At 45.2% G+C, this 19,680-nt stretch overlaps 1 protein-coding gene and 1 long non-coding RNA gene across 25 annotated transcripts in view; one reads left to right on the top strand and one right to left on the bottom strand.

Annotated features, from left to right (window-relative positions):
• MAP2 (microtubule associated protein 2) overlaps nt 1–19,680 on the top strand; it is a 241,669-nt gene that overhangs the window by 176,948 nt on the left and 45,041 nt on the right. For 15 of the 23 annotated variants that reach the window (XM_083471736.1, XM_083471722.1, XM_083471734.1 and 12 more), the window contains 3 exons: nt 10,668–14,429; nt 14,647–14,853; nt 16,123–16,257. The exons of 3 other annotated variants lie outside the window; for them this stretch is intronic. In XM_083471736.1, the coding sequence (XP_083327862.1) occupies nt 10,668–14,429; nt 14,647–14,853; nt 16,123–16,257 (4,104 nt within the window). The remainder of the gene's footprint in view (nt 1–10,667; nt 14,430–14,646; nt 14,854–16,122; nt 16,258–19,680) is intronic. 5 more of the 23 variants (XM_083471725.1, XM_083471724.1, XM_083471740.1 and 2 more) reach the window with 1 other exon arrangement.
• Nucleotides 5,308–18,704, bottom strand: LOC310693500. 2 transcript variants are annotated; one of them, XR_014519208.1, is made up of 3 exons: nt 17,374–18,704; nt 6,703–6,888; nt 5,308–6,028 (listed from the first exon to the last, which is right to left on the bottom strand). It is a non-coding gene; the product is annotated as an uncharacterized lncRNA (long non-coding RNA). The 2 variants fall into 2 exon arrangements; XR_014519209.1 differs by having other exon boundaries at nt 5,308–6,023.

Below are 19,680 nucleotides of genomic sequence, written 5' to 3'. Positions count from 1 at the left end.
CAAGGCGTAGTCCGGCACCCAGCTATTAGTACTGGCCCGGGTGCCCTCCCTTGCTAGTAGATATTCTACTCCGTCTTCCCCCCATCTGGAGTCCAAAATCTCCGTGACTTCGTTGATGGGGTCCTGCTGTGGCAATCTTCCCACCTCCGTCCGCTCCGGAGACTGACTCGGTGCCGTTCCTGGTTCCTGGAACCTGTGCGGTGCCCTGTAGGGAGTGAGCACCGACCTGTGGAACACCAGATGCATCCTGGAACCCTCTGGTAGCACCAGCCGGAAAGCCACCGGGTTGATCTGCGCTTCGACTCTGTATGGACCGAGTTGCTTGTGCCCTAGCTTTCTCTTGGCTAACGATCGGGTCGGCACCGCGTGGGCTGCCAACCAGACCCAGTCTCCCACTCGGATCTCCTCGCCAACTCGCCTGTGCTTGTCAGCTTGGACCTTGTATGCGTGCTTCGCCAGCTCCAGCTGCCGTCTGAGTTGATCGTGGACCTCTTGCAACTCAGATGCGAAAGCGTCCGCCGTCTGTGGTTCCCCTTCCCCCACTCTGTCCAGTCCTGGGAAGGTTCTGGGATTCCTCCCATTGTTGGCGAAGAACGGCGTCACCCCTGTGGATACGTGTTTCGTGTTGTTGTAGGCGAATTCGGCGAGCGGCAGGTAATCCACCCACGTCGCCGGCTGTTGATTGGCATAGCATCTCAGGTACTGCTGCATGATGGCATTGACCCTCTCCGCTTGCCCGTTGGTCTGCGGGTGCCTTGCCGATGTCAGGTTGATCTTGACGTTCAGGAAGCCCATCAGCTTTTGCCAGAAATTCGAGATGAACTGGCGTCCGCGGTCGGACAGTATAGACCGTGGCAGCCCGTGCACTTTGAACACGTGATCTATGAACAATTTGGCTGTTTGTTCTGCCGTGGCCACCTTCGCACACGGTATGAAATGTGCCATCTTGGTGAACAAGTCCACCACCACTAGTACAGCTGTCTTGCCTCTCGAGCTGGGTAGATCCGTGACAAAGTCCAGGGCCACCCTCTCCCATGGTTCAAACGGCGTTTGCAGCGGTTCCAGCAGTCCCGCCGGTGGTTTGTGCACCGGCTTGGCCCTCTGGCAGGTGTCGCACCTCGCGACGTAGTCCGCGACTTCCCCCCTCAGTCTGGGCCACCAAAAGTCTCTTGCGACCAATTCCACCGTTTTTTCTGTGCCAAAGTGCCCGGCCGTGGGTGCGTCGTGCAGCTGCTGCAGTACCCGGGCGCGAAGTTCGTCTCCCGGCACGTAGACGGCCCCTTTACGTAAGAGCAAGCCGTCTCGTATCTGGAACTCGTCGCCCTTCGCCGTGCCCCTGTGCACCTCTGCCATCTTCGCCTGCGCGAATGAGTCGTCCGTCAACGCCCTTCGCACCGCATCCAGGTCTACTGTGGCTGAAGCGCACGCCCACGCTGTTGGCGCGAAGATGTGCATGGCCGCCGCTGGCGTCGCCTCTTCGAGGTACTGCGGTTTTCGGGACAGGGCATCCGCCATGATGTTGGTGTCGCCCGGGACGTACTCAATTCGGAAATTGAAGTCAGCAAAGAACTCCGCCCAACGGATCTGCCTCTGGTTCAGGAACCGAGCCGTGCGCCAGTGCTCCAGATTCTTGTGGTCCGTGCAGACCTGCACCGTGTGCTTGGCGCCGATCAGGAAGTGCCTCCACGCCTTGAAAGCTGCATGAATGGCAAGCAGCTCCCTATCCCAGATGGTGTAGTTCTGCTCCGACTTGCAGAGCTTTCTGGAGTAGAACGCCCCCGGCCTCCAGACCCCCTGCGGGTCCTTCTGCAGCAGTACCGCTCCCACTGCTCTATCGGACGCGTCTGTCTCCACCCTCAGCGGTCTGCTGGGGTCGATATGCAGCAGTTGCTCTTCCGACGCGAAGAGACGCTTGAGTGTCTGAAAGGACCGCTCCGCCTGCTCCGTCCAGATGAATTTCTTTTTCTTGGAGCTTAGCGTGTCCGTAATAGCTGCCGTCTGCATCGCGAACCCCTTGATGAACTTGCGATAGAAATTGGCGAATCCGACAAACCTCTGGACCTCTTTCCGGTTGCGCGGGCTCTTCCAATCCAACACCGCACGAACCTTGGCGCTGTCCATGGCTAGCCCCTTGTCCGACAGCTTGTAACCCACGAAATCCACCTCCGTCGTGTCGAACTGGCACTTCTCCAGTTTGGCGTACAGTCTATGCTGCTGCAGCCTCTTCAGCACCTCCCGAACGTCCTGGTCGTGTGCTTGCTGCGAGTCAGAGAATATCAGGATGTCATCCAGAAAGCAGACGCACTTCTTGTAGAGGAGTCCCGCCAACACGTGATGCATAAAAGCTTGAAAAACGTGGGAGCCATTTTGCAATCCAAAAGGCATAACTCTATATTCGTAGGTGCCCAGAGGCGTGAACATGGCTGTCTTCCACTCATCGCCCTCCCTCATACGGATGAGATTGTACGCTCCTCGCAGGTCCAACTTGGTGAACACGCGTCCCTTGCGCACCGTCGCCAGCAGGTCGTCAATCCTGGGCATAGGGAAATCGGAGGGCTTGGTCATTCTGTTTAAGAGGCGGTAATCCACGACCAATCTTTTTTGGGGCGTGTCCTTTTTCTTCACGAAGAAAACAGGACTGCCCCCTACTGCGCTGGACTCCCGGATGAAACCGCGCTGCAAATTGTGATCGATGAACTGTTTGAGTTCCTGTAGTTCGTCCTCAGACATGGAATATAGCTTTCCCTTCGGCAGCGTCGCCCCTGGCAGGAGGTCAATCTTGCAGTCATATTGCCTGTGCGGTGGTAGCTTGTCTGCCTCTTTCTCGCAGAAGACCTCCAGAAAGTCCGCGTATTTGTGGGGAACTGCTTGCAACGTTCCCAACTGCAGTTGTGAGTCCTCCTCCTCCCCCTCCTGCCTGGGCAGGATGCAGTGTTCTGCGCAGTAAGAGGAGCCGAAGATCAGCTGTCTCTGGTACCAAGCCAGCGTTGGACTGTGCCTGTCCAGCCAACTCATGCCCAACACAATGGGCGTGTCCGACAGTCGGGTGACATTAAAACTGATGACTTCCCTGTGGTTACCAAGTTGCATCACCATTGGTGGCGTCTGCTTCACCACCTGCCCCCCTAGCAACTCTCTGCCATCCACTGTGACGACTTGCAGGGGCAGAGTGGCAGGCAGCAGCTTTATAGCGTGCTGCTCCACAAAATCCTGTGCTATAAAGTCTGCGTTGCTTCCAGAATCCACAGAAAGCGGCACTTCGATGGTGACTCCATTGGGTAGCTGGAGAGACGCTGTGAGTTGCACTACTGGTTTGGGTGGGAGGGGGTCCGTGGGTTGCAATATCGCTGGGGACTGCTTCACTGATACGTCTGGCTGGGCCCCAGTGCCTCTGTCTCCAGCCAGACATCGTCGTTTCCCTGCTGGGCTTCGCTGCATTGTGTGGCCACTATCACCGTTGCGGAGGCTGCAGTGTGCTTGGAGCTCCTCTGGGGACACTCTTTCGCCAAGTGTTGAGGGCTCTCGCATATGTAACACTTCCTGGTCCCTCTAGGAGGTTTAGTCTTGACTGCTGTCGGTGCAGAGGCTCTGCTAGCTGACTGAGCCCTGGCGCCTCCCACTTCCATAGGTTCCACTCCCCCTCCTGGCGGAGGTGTGGATTGCGCACGCGCTGCTTCCCTTGGAACGAAAGAGAAACTTCTCGCTGCTTCGCGCCCTCCACGTCCTTCATCTCTGCACCATGGACGTTCTTCCAGCCTCACCCCCACAGTCAGCGCCCTTTGGACCACCTCCTGCGTGCTTCGGGGCCTCTCCCCCCTCGCAATTTCATCCTTCACAGCAGAGCTGAGACCCTCCCAGAACAGGTCCCTGACTGGGGGCGAGTCCCGGTCCCATTCCAATGCACTGACCAGCGCAAAAAAGCGGGCGTGGTACTGTCGGACGCTCGCCCTCCCTTGTTTCAGTCCATGAATCTCCCGTCGGGCAAGATCCACATCAATGGTAGACAAAAAACATGCATCCATCGCTTTGATAAAGGCATCTGCACTCTGAAGCGCCGGATCTTTATCCCTCCACAAATTGCGCAGCCACGCCTTCGCATCCCCATGCAAATGGGACAGTATAAACCCCACTTTCTCTTGCTCATCTCTAAAGTCTTTTGCCAGCAGTTGCAGTGCGCACATCACATCTGCTCGAAAGTTGGGGTACTGTTGTAAATTCCCATCGAAGTGAGCCACCAGCCCTCCTGCTCTCCGTGCCAACCCAACCCCCTCCGGTCTGGGTCCTGGCTGCCCATGCTTAACCCATGCTTCAAACCTGGCGTGGAGATCTCGGTAGGCGGCTGCCACATCCTCCTCCCTTTTCTTGGATGCCAGTACCTCCGCATTCAATTGGGTAACTGCCTGTTGCAGCGCTGAAACTTTCTCTGCTTCCGTCATCTTTGCCAACCGTCGTGAGCTTGCTCCCACACACCGATCCCCTCCTCCAGCTGCTTCTGTCTCCGCTGCGAGGTATCAGGTGTCAGAAGCTTGAGAGACGGGTCTTACTGTCAGGGCTGCCGCCCAGTCCCAGCTCACATAGGACCAAGTCAGCCAGCGTTCAGTTTCAAAGAGTCTTTATTGGATTACAGGTTCCATTTCCAAACTGCAACGTGCAGCCCTACTTCTTCTAGGTCAGAACGACGAAGACCCGTCTGAGTCTCCGCCTCTAGCGCACCAGCTTAATACCCTAGCCTTGCTCCACCTCCTGCGCCTTTCCTTCCGTCTCTGGGTCCTCCTGCCCCCCTGGGTCTCTCCTTTCCTACTCTCTTCTGGCGCGGACCCCCCTGACCCTTCCGCCTCCTTGCGGCGGGCTTTGGGACTCGGTTCACTCTCTGGGCTGCTGGCTGCGCCAGCTTCCGTTACATTTGAACTTGGCGCGCGCGCCCAACTCTCCACTTTCCTCTTGATCGTTTCCTCGCTCCCCGAGGTGGGCGTGACTACTCCTGACTCATGCCCTCCCTCCTTCTGAAAGTCTCCGGAGCCCGATATCTGGTCCCCTTTCTCCCCGCTGCTCCCGGCTGGGAACGTGGGTCCCGATCTCCAACTGCTGCTTTCTGATCCCTCTCTGGACCCTTTTTCCTGGGGTGTCCCCCTGCTCTCCCCCCTTGCTCTGGCTGCTGGCGCTCCCTTCTGGGAATCCTCGGACTCGCTAGACAGGCTCGGTGATCTCGGGTCGTCATCCCCACTCATCCTTCCTTCGTATTCCTCCCCCTCGCTCTCTGTCTCCTCCCTTCTCTGCGTCTCTGCTCCTGAACCCCTGACAATAGATAACAATTTCTTTCCTACAGTCGTTTCCACCTTGGGAACAATAAAACATTTTTAGCTTTATTTTATTACTGTGGCTTGCCCCAAAAGCATGGGCTATGCATACCATTTGGCAATTAGGAGTGCTCTGCAGGTTTGCAGACTCCTGGCCTTATCTCCTCTTTCTTTCTTTTCAGCTCCACACGCCCCTTTCCTTTTCCTTCCTTGGTTAGCATCAAGACTGAATTGACATAGCCATAGGTAACACTACCCATAGTTAGATTCTAAACTAGAAATTGAGACCAGGATTAGAAAGTTGTCTCTGGTTCTAAAGCTAATTATGGTTAGCGGTTATTGTAACTATTCCAGTTCAGATATAACAGTGAACCACTGCTAACTCTAACTAGAGAAGGGAGGGAGAAGTATGATGGAAAGGAGTATGGAAGCCGTTTACCAAACCATGGTTTGACAGTCAAGAACGGATGATGTTTGAATCAGACCAATTTTCAACACACAAAAAAAGACATTCAGCATTACAAATGGCATTGTCAGCCATAACAATTAAAAAAAATTAATGCAAGCTCACTCTGCTTCATGGTACTAAAAATGTGGTAACAGCTAAGGTGACACAAATGTATAAATTCTGTGCAGAGCTGAAAATGTTGTACATGGGCAACCAGTTTAATGTGTGCATCTTGTGTGTGTCTTGGTGTCGCCTCATTTTTCCATCCTTTCCCCCTTCTGTTCTGTCAAAGAAGAAGAAGAAGACACAGTTAAAGGTCCAGTGGCTGATGAACCCAACCCTGCTGTTCCGCTTGGTGAGGAATGTGAGAAAATGAGTGATCCTGCTGAGCCTTTGCAACAGGCAGAGGGCTCCAAAGAGGCCCAGCAGGACTCCATTTCTGAAGACCAAGTGGCACGTAATGGGGAAAATGTCACCCTAGTTGAGGAGGAACCCTTGAAAGCCAAAATGCCTTCCTTGGGTGAGGAAGGTGTGTCCTCCTTAGGGACCTGCATGTGTTGGCTGCATTTGAGCTGTTCTCAAGCTTCCTCCACTCTGCTCCATTTACTCTTTTCCCCATTTAATACCCTCATGATTAATGCTCTTGTTATTATGCTTTGAGGAGTGCATAACAGGCAAGCCAACTGTGCAAATGCTGTGTGATGATGACATGGTTTCCCACCACTGCAGCTGATTCCTGACTTTCCCCCCTAACCATGACACAGTATGCTATGCAGCCAAGCTGATATATCACAAAGCCTTCCCTCCCTCTTCATCGCAGATGTGTTTGCCAGTCACATTGCTGATCTGTGTATATATTTTTTACTTTTTGTTTTTGATGCAGAGGTTCATCTGCTTTTCATTTCAAGAAACCAGCTGATTAACCTTGACTATGACATAAAGAGGCTTAAATTGTACCAATGTCTTTTGTTTGCAGTGTGCAGTGTATTTTTGCTTGTGCTTCAGTACATTCTGGCTCAATTTCTCCAAGGCTGCTGCTTCTTATGTCATATCTTTGCCATTCATTGCAGTCCATCTTGACCCTCCTTAGCTATTGCCAGAATTTTTTGTTTTCATCTTTGTTACCTTTCTTACAAGTTGATGCTGAAAATTGAAAACGCAGTGCGGGAAGAAAATTTGCATGGATTCTCGTGATATTTTGGAAACCAGAATGAAGAGCAAGATTAGACATTGAGGGTGAAATCCTGTGTTACTAAGTCAAACAAATCATAATGAAGCTCTTCTACTTGAGGAAAAACTAAATACAAGTTCAGAGTTTGACCTCCTAATGAAATCTGTTAACCCTGTTAACAAGATTAGGCTGTGATCCAGAGTGTACTCATATTCTCAAGCACTTCCACAAATAATCGGACCAGAATTCAGCCTAACTTTTAATGGAATATTTGTGGAAAGTTTGATTACGAGTGAAATGATTGAATACTAAGAATAAAAGTTGCTGAAGAAAAATCAGCTTAGCTTATATGACCTTTTAGACGAGGATGTCAGCATACGTTCTGTAGTACCAATCTAGACTAGATATAGAAGTGTTAGTAGCAATGGGAGCTGTGGGGAAGGATTGGATTGGGATTGCAGCAGTGGAACTTCACTCTGATATAATTCCTATTAAACCCCACCCCTTTCCAAGCTGTTTCCCTGCAGGTCAGATAGCACCTATTGGAGTCAGGGGTCTCAACTCGAAGATCCTCTCAACAGCTGCTATTCACACTTTTTTAAAAAATCACAGAAGATCCTTTTTATGGGTGATCTGATACACAGTACATATAACATTATTTATGTCAAAATCTCTCACAAATAACTCCCATTAAAACTTAAGTCATAGACTAAAAAGATGAATTCTCTAATTGACCAGTAACTGGTTGAAAAAGAGTTCCTAGAGGGCAGGAATAAAATGACAAGTTTTACGATGAAGTAAATAAATAGTGTGTAATCCGCCCTGGCCCAATGTTCTGCCTTAGGAATGAGTATAGTTTCACCTGTAAAAATCCTTAAGTCAGGGCACATAGGAAGGAATTCGATGTCATATTATTAGTACTGTTCCATCAGTACAATAATGTCTATTGCTAGACAAAACAACCCCTCCTTGTTTTCCCACCATGGAAAGAGCTTTTTAACCCACCTGCCTTGCTTGCTGGGCTCAGAAAGTTCATGAGAAGGCTCCCACAAGATCCTGTAGGAGACTTGCAGAGCTTTCCCAGAACCCAGAAAACAAGGCGGGGAGCTTAAAATCTCATCTTTCATGGGGAGGGGGCAGAGTGTAAGGCCCACTCAACATTGGCTTCAAACAAGTAGGGATGCTCACATGAGGCCATTTGTGGTGTGGGGTCATTCTGGCTTTGTGCAATTTTGCTTATATGTGCAATAGCCAGAAATGTAACCCTCATGTAAGATAAGCTCTTACCTGTGCTATCTATCTATCTATCTATCTATCTATCTATCTATCTATCTATTTAGAAAATACTTAAGAGATGGAGGCTAGACTTGATAGATGTATACAGCATTAAACACAAACTTAGAGAACTTGAGTAGAGAGAAACGATCCTCTCTTTCACATTAAAATCGACCAGAGATGTTAAATGAGCAGCAGTTTAAGGTCAAATTACACAACTGTAGTCCTTTGCCGGAATCATAATTTACAGAATTAACTAACACAAAATATGATGAGGACCATTGTCTTGGATGGCTTCCTCCCCGCATATAAACCTGTTCAGAGAGAGCAGGTTGCTCAGTGGCAACTAGCTGCGTTAGCTAAAAGTTACCCCTCCAAAGACAGCATACCTTTGTTCATCAGGTGCTGAGCACCGTCACCATGATGCCTGGCTTGTGAGCTTTCAGAGGGACCAGGCTGGCCGCTTTTAGAGCCAGAATTTGGGATGAAGGTGTTTCCAAGCAAGGGGATTTATATGAACTGTGAAGCATATAGTGCACTTAGCTAGGGGGATTAGGGGCTTCCAAGCTTGTTCAAATGAAACAACTGCTCTGCTAAAGGACAGCTGTTTCCCAGTTTGGAACAGGTTCTCTGGATCACAGCCATAGTGTGGATCACAGTTCTTAACAGGTTTATCTCAGTCTCTCACAGTGCCTAATCTGATGAAAGAATGTGATCATTAAAAATAGTGGCAGTGTTGCAAAATGATCATTTGTGGGAAATGAAGCAATACCAAATATTTCCATAGAAATATGTGACTGTTGAGGGACGTGGGTGGCGCTGTGGGTTAAACCACAGAGCCTAGGACTTGCCGATCAGAAGGTCGGCAGTTTGAATGCCCGCGACAGGGTGAGCTCCCGTTGTTTGGTCCCTGCTCCTACTAACCTAGCAGTTCGAAAGCACATCAAAGTGCAAGTAGATAAATAGGGACCGTTCCGGCGGGAAGGTAAACGGCCTTTCTGTGTGCCGCTCTGGTTCGCCAGAAGTGGCTTAGACATGCTGGCCACATGACCCGGAAGCTGTCTGCGGACAAACGCCGGCTCCCTCGGCCCATAGAGCTAGATAAGCACGCAACCCCAGAGTCAGTCACGACTGGACTTAATAGTCAGGGGTCCCTTTACCTTTACCTTTTATGGGACTGTTGATCGGGATGAATTGTTTTTCAATTTCCTGTTCCTGGGTTTAGAAGGATGCCAAGAACAATATATACTTTGCAGCTGAATCCTAGACATGCTTACTCAGAAATAAGCTTGCTGAATTCAGTAGGGTTTACTCACAAGCAAGTGTGCACAGGATTGCAGTGTTAATGTTTATTCCTTTTGAAACTGATTTCTTTTGAAACAAGTGGGATAAAAATTGTGCTGTATGCTGAGCTGAAATGGTTCCCACTTAAATAATTATATATGTTGAGAATACAGAATTTTGCCAAGATTTTTCAGGACATTTTTAAAGACATGTGTAACCATGATTGTAATATGATGTTGTAGATTACATTATGCAGGCCCTGTAATTGTCTGAGGAAACAAAGTCTTATTAAGCATGGCATATAATGTTTAGGAAAGGCATCACCATATAAAATGTTACCAAAGGATATAGGCAAATGAAGAATTACAATTTCCATGAGTTTTAAATAAGAAAATCTAAGGCTTGAGCTTTTCAGCAATGTGCTGGAAGCTGCAGTGGCACTGATTTTGTTTTGAATCAGTGGTAGATCTTCACATTTTACATTAACAACTGGATTTCGAAGACAGTATTTAATGTCTTTAATGACAGTAATCTGATTTTAAAAAATATATGAAAGGGGGGAATGTTCCTCCTGTAATAACTGAAAATTGGTGAATAAATTGCTTTGTAACTATTATTTGATTGCGCTCAAATAAAAGGAATCATATCATTAAATGGATTTAGAGGTTTGAATGTTAAATATAATGTGCAGCCTATCACAAATATTATGCCTATGTATGACTGTAATTCAGAATTTATATCATTGAGTGATATCCATTGTCAGGCAGAGAAGGCCTGTTGAAATCAATAGATTTAAGTTATTTAACTGATTTCAGTGGGTCTATTCTGAGGATGACTGACATTGGATATCACCCATTGTACCATAAAGCGTAATAAGATGAAGTTGGGTTTATCTGTAGTGTAATGCTTGTGAGGAAACTGGCCTATGATTTTAAAAGCATAATAATTTGTCATTAAACTATAGGTAGGTTTGCGTGTATCACAGGAGTTATTATTAATACTTTAAATAAAGATTTGTCCCTCTAAAAGAGAGAAAAACCATCTGTTTAAAAAAGACCTCTAAAAAGGTACCATTGCATGTGACCCCCCTTTTTTAACCACTCTGCCATGCCAAATAATGCTGTAAACTAGTCTGCTGCTGCCTGTGAATGCTTTAAGTAATCTGTTGTAAAATCCAATCAAACAACTACAGATTTACTTGCAGCTTCGAAGATGGAAATCCATGAGGAGCATACAGGCCTTTTTGCAGCTGAGCCATTAGGCCCACAGGAACCAGAGAAAGGAAGTAAGACTAGTGAGCAACCGATACACGATGCCTTAGTTCAACAGCCAGCAAAAACCGAGACTTTAGAAACAACAGAATCACAAGGCAAAGGGGAAGAAAAAATGCTCCCAACCCTGTCAGGACAGACCTTAGATGCCAGTCCACAGAAGAAAGAAGACAGGAATTCTATAAAAGCAGATTTTGATTTCACTGGAGAGCCACATCTACATAAAGAACCGAAAGATTTGTCAACAGAGCTGCACAAAGAAAGTAAAACAGATGAAAAGGCTCCAGAGGCCCAGAAACCTGCCGCTGAAGCACAACCCTTCAGGTCTAGAGATGGCCAGTTTGATGCTATAAAAAGTGACTTTACCTCTCATGAAAGCATAGGCTGTTTCTCATCTTCAGAATTTACAGTGGGCCAAAAAAGCACAGTTAAAACTGTGTTTTCTTCTGAAACTTTGCCAGTTACTCTACATAAATCTGAGCCACATGGTAGTAGAAACATGATGCAAATATCTACTGCTTCAGAGATTGCCAAAGATAGAAAAATTGACAAAGAGCAAGCAAAAAAACATGAAGAAGAATTTGAAGTATTGACTTCTCATGCCTCAAAACAAATTACAGTGCAGACGCCCACCCAGAATGTTCCTCTTTGGGAGGAAGAGAAAGATATGACAGAGGATGAAAGTGACGAGGAGGGGTACTCCATTTCCAGTGGACAAAAGCCCAAGATATTAGATGATCATTTTTTAAAAGCTCATGGCCAACAAACAACTGCTTTAGGTAAAGAAGTAGAAGGAGCTGATTCTAAAAAGCTATCTGGTACTCTCAAAGCAGAAGAAGAGTTGGAGAAAACTGAGGTTTCATCAACATGGGATATTAAAAAAGAGGAAAAGCATGGCACAGAGAGTTCTACAGAAAGACTCAGCCAAGAATTACTTCCTGAAAAAGTAAATGAGCCTTTAGATAAAGCTGTATTGTCTGCAGCAATAGAGAAACCCACTTCTGAACCCAGCAAAGAATCTCTGCAAAGAAAGGATGGGAAAGGGGAAGTGTTCTCAGCTGCAGATTCAGAAGCTCACAAAATGCAGATAGAGGAGGATAAATCAGGAATGTCTACATATTTTGAGACTTCCACCCTTAAAGATGAAGCTTTCAAGAGTGACATCCTACAGCAAGGCAATGATTACTATGAACTGAGTGATACTAAAGAGGAGACCTACGACCCTTACCATAAAGATTTCATCATATCTAAGAAAGACACTGAGCAATTTCAGCCAGAGGCATATCAACACACCAGCATACCTGCTCATGAAATGGGATACAGCACCCTTGCCCAGGGCTTCCCAGATGATTCTGAAGAACCTAGTTCCCCTACAGAAAGAATGTACACCATTGACCCAAACGTATATGGGGATAAGAGAGAACTCCACAGTAAAAATAAAGATGACTTAACTCTAAGCAGGAGCTTGGGGCTTGGTGGGAGATCTGCCATAGAGCAGAGGAGTATGTCAATTAATCTGCCCATGTCCTGCTTGGACTCTATAGCACTGGGGTTTAACTTTGGGCGGACACATGACCTTTCACCACTAGGTTCAGATATTATGGATAATGCTAGTGGCGATGAAGGTGATGATTATTTGCCAGCCACTACTCCAGCAGTAGAAAAGTCTCCCTCCTTCCCATCAGTGAGCAGGGAAGAAGAAGAGAAAACTGAAGAGTCCAAAGTAAAACAAGGAGGAGAGATCCAAGTGGAGCCTTTGTGTGAGTCACCCTTTCTGGCTAAAGATTATTACAAAAACGGGACTGTAATGGCACCTGATTTACCTGAAATGTTGGACTTAGCAGGCACAAGGTCAAGAGAAGCATCTGTGAGTGCAGATGCTGAGGTAGTCCACAGGAAGTCTGTTCCTTCAGAAGCAGATGTAGAGGACAGTGGAGTGGCCCAGCTCCTCATGGCCGACGAGAACCATATGACTCTAAAAGCTGACAGTCAACTAGAAGATTTAGGTTACTGTGTTTTCAATAAGTACACGGTGCCAATGCCATCTCCAGTACAGGACAGTGAGAATTTGACAGGGGAAAGCTGTCCCTTTGATGAAAAAATTAGAAGAGGTGTCGTTGCAGACCTTTCTTTGATAGAAGTGAAGTTGGCAGCAGCTGAGAGAGCCAAAGAAGAAAGAGAGGCCTCTGGGGAATCAGCAGTTTTAGGCAAAGAATTTGAGCAGGAGAGAAAAGCTATTGATAAACTAGATACTGTGCTAGAAAAAAGTGAGGAACAAAGTGACTCTAAAGACGTTTGTTCTCATGAGGACACTGAACATGAAAAAGCAAAGCCTGCTCCAACTTTAGAAAATGCAGGTGATAAACATATAGTTGGACTGGAAGAGAAAGGTTCTTCATTATCTGAGAAAGAAAAAAAAGCTGTTCACATTGCTGAAGAGACAGGCAAGGCAGAAATTTCCTATAAACCAGACTATGATGCTATAAAGCATGAGATGGATTCTGCTGCTCGGCAAGTTGAGCAAGAAAACCAGACTAAGTTAGGCGTTCATGTCACTGAGCCTGTTACAGAGCAAGGCACAGATGAGGGTCAAGAAAAGACCCTCTCAACATTGCCCCAAGATTCTGCAAAAGCAGAACCTGCTCAAATGAAAGATGCCAATAAACTGTCTGAAACTGAAGTTAAGGAGAAAGGAGCGAAGCCTGACCTGGTTCACCAAGAAGCAGTAGATAAAGAAGAATCATATGAGTCAAGTGGTGATAATGACCAAGCCCAAGAGGGCTTGCCTGTAGAAACTTTAAAACCATATGATGACAAATTAGAACTAGAAAGCCCTTCTTTGTTGGAAGAGGAGATGGCATCACAATTGACAGTGGAACAACCAGTTACAGAAAGAGGTGCATATAAAGCTACCAAAGATGAAACAACTGAAATTCAAATGGAGAACATATCACAGCCTAAGGAAGATAATGTGGAATCTCTAGGATTGGAAGGCTCTGTAAAAACTGAGGCATTGCAGGAAGAAGAAGAACAAGAGGAAGAGATCAAACAAGCAGAAGAACAAGAGGAAGAGAGTAAGCAAAAAGAAGAATATGAGGAAGAGAGTAAACTAGAGCAAGCAGAAGAAATTAAGCAAGAACAGCAGAAGGAAAAGATCATGCAGGAAGGCGAGGAAGACAGTAGACAAGAAGAAGAAAAGAGTAAGCAAGAGGAAGAGATTAAGAAAGAAGAGATTGAGCAGGAAGAAGGAGAGATGAGGCAAAGAAGCAAAGAAAGGGACTTTGAGATACCTGGTGAAGAGCTTAAGGTGTGTGAAGCTGGCCCTGGACAAATGCCTGAACTCAAAGGAGTAATAGAGTCTGTGGTTACAATTGAGGATGACTTCATCACAATAGTGCAGACCACAGTCGATGAGGGAGAAACCAGCTCCCACAGTGTGCGCTTTGCAGAAGCACCACCGGCTGATACAGAAGAAGAAAGCGTCCATCCTGAAGTGGAGGTGGAGGTGGTGACTGATGTCGAAGCAGAGACAAAAGAAAGCTCTCTGGAAGCTCCTGGCTCCCCTGAACAAGAAGAAATCCCATTGACTGATTACAAGACAGAGACGTATGATGACTATAAAGATGAAACAACCATCGATGACTCCATCCTGGACACAGACAGCATATGGGTGGATACTCAAGGTGTGCCTTATCCTTTTTTCATTTTTTTGTTTCTGAAATTATTCATTAATAATTAATAATTAATAATTAATAATAATTAATATTACCACATTCAGGAATATTGTTAAAATAATGAATCTGATTTTTAAAAATGAAATCCCACTGAAGCACTATTAACATTTTACTAATTCTGTGTTGTTGTTTTTTGTTGTTGTTATAATTTACTCTGATCCTGCAGATGATGATAGGAGCATCATGACGGAACAGTTAGAGACTGTTCCTAAAGAGGAGAAGGCAGAGAGAGAATTGCGGAGACCGTCTCTTGATAAACATAAAAAAGAGAAACCTTTAAAAACTGGGAGAGGCAGGATTTCTACTCCTGAAAGAAAAATAGCTAAAAAGGAACCTAGCACTGTCTCCAGAGATGAAGTGAGAAGGAAAAAAGGTTCATGTAATACTATCTTTTTCCTATAATGCCATACTGTGAGTTGTTCACCTGTTTTATAGGAGTATTTTAGCAGTACTGTTACACATTTAATTAAGAATATTCATTTGTGTTAACAGCAAGGCATTCAGTCTACATTGCTTCCAGCCACTCCAGTTTAGGCTGATGATTTCTTTCTTTTATGGAGTAGGAAAACATCCTGTATGAGAATTCAGCTCTGCTTACTTGGATTCATTAATACCAAATAAATAACACTAGCATAAAGTCACGTATGTACCATGACTTTGCGAGTGATCTGGGTAGCCATGTGGCAATCTTTCCATCTGCTTAGTTGTCGAATCTAGTATGTAAAATATCCCACTATTATTCCCCATGTGCAAGAGGCAGAGAATTGTCAGTGGGCTCCAGTCAGGGGCGTGGGTGGCACTGTGGTCTAAACCATTGAACCTCTTGGGCTTGCCGATCAGAAGGTCGGCGGTTCGAATCCCCGCGACGGGGTGAGCTTCCGTTGCTCGTTCTCAGCTCCTGACCACGTAGCAGTTCGAAAGCATGTCAAAGTGAAAGTAGATAAATAGGTACTGCTCCGGCGGGAAGCTAAACGGCATTTCCGTGCGCTGCTCTGGTTCGCCAGAAGCAGCTTAGTCATGCTGGCCACATGACCCGGAAAAACTGCAGACAAATGTCAGCTCCCTCGGCCAGTAAAGCGAGATGAGTGCACCAACCCCAGAATCGTCCATGACTGGACCTAGCGGTCAGGGGTCCCTTTACCTTTTACCAGTCAGATCTGTGGCTCCACTGGGTTTTGAGCCCTGGTTAATGTCCAGAATTTTGTCCAAGTCAAAGTGAGGCCTAGATCCTGCAGATCTGTCACTTAACTAAAATAAATAAATACCTCCATTGTTTGCACCAGTGGAACATAGCACATACCCTTCCAGACATAGCCTTGGAAGCTGCCCAGTACAATTGCAATGCTACATGGCAGGAGTGTGCAGGCTGGAGTGGGAATATGCCCTCATTCTATGCAGTTTGTACAGAAGGTGCCTGGCTTGCACGGTCAGAGTGTGGTGACAGGTAAAGTGACACTTGCTACCCAATGAAGGGTCAGTTGTTGCCTGCAACAACAACGAGTCGTCTCTGGGCCTTGGTAGCTCACATTCTAACTGAGGGTCTAAAACATGGTACCAACAGCCAAAATGTCATGTTGAAATATATTTCGGTTTCTTGGTTTTTTTTATTTCTGATTGTATGCTCTTGTTTTCTTGTCTATAGCTGTATATAAGAAAGCTGAACTTTCTAAAAAAGCTGAAGTTCAGGCTCACTCTCCCTCCAGGAAAATCATTTTAAAACCTGCTATCAAACATACTAGACCAACTCATCTCTCCTGTGTTAAGCGGAAGCAGACAGGTGATTGTGCTGTCTTGAATTTATGCAACGTGGCTGGCAAACATAGACATTACTATTGTTATTATTATTTGTAATCTCATTGCTCTACTGGCTGCTCTGGTTTTGATTTTAGTTTTCTTACTCCCCCTTCTGAGACCTTTTTCTGCTGTCATGAATGATACTGCTTTTTTGTATCATGCATTTGTTTATTTGTTTGTTTGTTTGTTTGAAGAGAGACCATGATCATGTATGCTTGTCATGCTTGGATTTCCCAAGTTCTGTAGTTGTTTCTTGGCATTGTGGTTTGACAGTGGTGTTGTAGAAATTTTTCTGTTTTGCCTTGTTCTGTTTTATTTTCTCTCTCTCCATTTTGCTCTGTTCTGGTGGGAAGTGCTAATGGCTTTAAACCATGGTTTACATTTTTTTCATCTATATCCCTTTTTTTCCTCATGCATAATAAGAAGAAGCATTTCAGCATTGCTCGGCTTGTATTTATATTGTATGCATTAGCTGTTTCAAATCTATTAACGTATTTTGTATATTGAAAGTTTTATGTATTGAAACACAAAACCTTCAGGGCGAATTGAGCTCTGCCAGGAAGTGGAAAGTGAAGAAATATGTAGTCACTAGGACTATGAATCTATAACTTTCCATCTTTTTCTGCTATGAGGACCTTGGACAATACAGGAGGGGAAAATAGGGGATTCTTTCAGTTTATGCATCTCTCTGTTGTCATTCGGAGGAACAGAAACTCGGGCTTTCCAGGACTTTCCAGGCAGCGAGCGGAAGCATAAATGGATACAAACCTACAAGGAACGACGCTGTGTGATTTGCACTGAAATGAAAAAGAATTGGATTTGCACAACCCCACCATTTTAGTTGGATCTGCGTGCGGAAACTTAAGCTCTGCCTCTTCACACACCCACACACTAACATTATTTGATCCCTGTCCTTCAAAGGGAAGAAGAATAAAAAGCACCCTCATTCTCTTTCAATACTTTTATGTAAAGAATTCATCAGATGATTCTACTAACTCCAGGAAAAATGTTTCCCTCACCCAAGCACTGGAAAAATATTCCCACTCAGTATTTTCTTAGAATATAAAATTGTAAATAGGTGTGTCATTTAATAACTTACAAATATAAGAACTCTTCTTGTTAATAGACTAGATCTCTGTATCTTCAGTTTAATGCCGTGTAGTAACCAAAACCTGCAAAGCTTTTTAAAAAGATTAACCCAAATTATATTGAAAGTTGGCCTTTCAGTTATGTTGTTTTTTTTACAAAAGGAGGCTATATTTCATTTTCAAAATAGCTGTACAGATTATTCCTCATCCACTACACAACTAAAACTGTAACTCAGCAAATATATCCACATAGTGTATTACATAATATTTTGTGGTCTATGCATGTTGATTCACAAAATGAGTCATTAGGCACAGTTGGACCCACTAAAGTAAGGTTCATGCCAGTAGGGCATGCGGGTGGAACTAAGTGCATCCCGTCCTGTTTCTGGGTGGATCTTTAATGGGAACACTTTTAAAATCAGCATGGTAACACACATTTTTTTTTGGGGGGGGGAATCCTCTTAAACCTCTATGTTTACATGGAGGAGACTATGTTTTTCTGTACAATTCCCCCTGAGGGTGAAAGAACATTATCAAATCATCTCAGTTTAAAAGTAAAAATAAAAAATTAGAGGAATGAAAGTAGTGCCCATCCATTGGACCATCATAAAGGAATTCACAGGGCTGCAGGTTCTGAAGTGGGCCCATGATCCAATACTGGCTGTTAGCTACTGTTCAAATCAGGTGAGTCTTTTTTGGAATCCAAGTTCAGCAGATTCAAGACCCCCCACTTCCAGCCAATCCCTGCAATATATAGGAACCACTATCCGGATTAGGGTTCTGAGACAGAAAAATGTGCAATTACTGTAACTATTGGGCTCTGCTTGAAAAGATCACCACATGGTGATGTCAACAATACAACTAGATGGCTGGCTGTAGCCTTTAACTACATTCAGCCTTTTGCCAAGTGAGTTGCGTTTTCTCTGACTCCAGCAGACCCTCAGAAACCCAGAGGTGGGAATTACAGGACTCTCCATGTTAGTAGAGACCCTACATATAGCCAGTGTATACATTTCTGTGATTAATTTCCCTGACTTTTTCCTTAGGTAAAAACAGCTGTTGGTGGCTTCAGGCTAAGTAGAGGTGCAGGAAGGGAGGGAGAGAATTTTTTACCTGCTGTCTGTCAATTCAAAATTTCCCTCCCTGTCCCCAAGGAGAAAAACAACTGGTTGAGCAGTTTTGAGCAAACAATGGCTGGCACGCACGCACATGTGTGTTGGCAACAATGCTCACTTGTCATATGAAAGCCTCTCTTCAGTTTTCTGTTCCACATGAGCAATGATCAGCTGTCAATATAAAGAATACATGAGAGGCCTAAGAGATGATCTAGTCCTCGCATGTGGAAATCCATCATCAATGCAAAGAGAAGTAGGTATTGGTGCTGCGATCCACAGTTCCCTACCCCCATAATGGCTGAGCTTGAAGAAATGTGCTTTCTGCATGGTTTGTGACAGCAAACCAGGATCTAAAAGTGATTTTCAGATCCTGGCCTATTTTCTCTAACTAGAGTTTAAACAAACCGTAGTTCCCCAACTTCAGTTGTCACAGGGAACTGTAATTAGCTTAGTTTAAAAATTGGGCGCAAAAACATTCTATCTCTTCTGAAGTGGAAAAGAGGAAGGGAACAGGGAGCAGACAGTCTCAAGGCCAACTGTGGCTTGTGCATCTTTATGAACTTGGTCTATAAGTAAAAGGTTTAGAGGCTTTTTAAAAGAAAAAGCTGAAAATGCAGGGAAGGCTTAGAGATCTTGGGAAGCTGGTAGCCAGTGCTCTTCTCTTAGTCATGAAAAGAGTGCAGATTATTTGACTGTATTAGGCCAGCCTTGTATTTGTTTCTGATGGATTTTACCCAGTTTTCCAGTTGCTAATTTCTAAGCAGGAAAAGATAAGTCTCTCAAATGCTAGGATTGTGAGCTGATGTTGTTAATGTCCTTGTTTTAAAATTGTGAATTTTGATGAAAGAAGTGGTAATTGCAAATCATGGGTTCTTCAGAATGCTCTTAGTTTTTTATAAAACATTTCTCATATTCTCTTTTTCTTGTATGGGTAAGCAAATTCAAAGGTCACTAGCAGATATTTTTCTATAGTAGTAATTTTGAACATATTTACATGGAATGTAAGTCCCATTAAATTTGTCAGTGGGACTTTCTGCTGTGTAAACATGCAAAGGATTGGCGTTAAGAATGGTAATAGAGCTTAGGTTCTAGAAAAAGAAACTAATTCATAAAATCAAGTATACCTGCAGTTGTTCCAGATTTTGATTCAGAGTGGTTTTCCTTCTTTCTCAATACACAGAATGGAAAAGAAAAGAAATGAAT

This window comes from Podarcis liolepis (assembly GCF_965112155.1).
Source record: "Podarcis liolepis genome assembly, chromosome: 1".
Classification (NCBI taxonomy): Eukaryota; Metazoa; Chordata; class Lepidosauria; order Squamata; family Lacertidae; genus Podarcis; species Podarcis liolepis.
The sequence above is the reverse complement of the archived record's forward strand: the minus strand, read 5'-3'. Positions and strand labels throughout refer to the sequence as shown.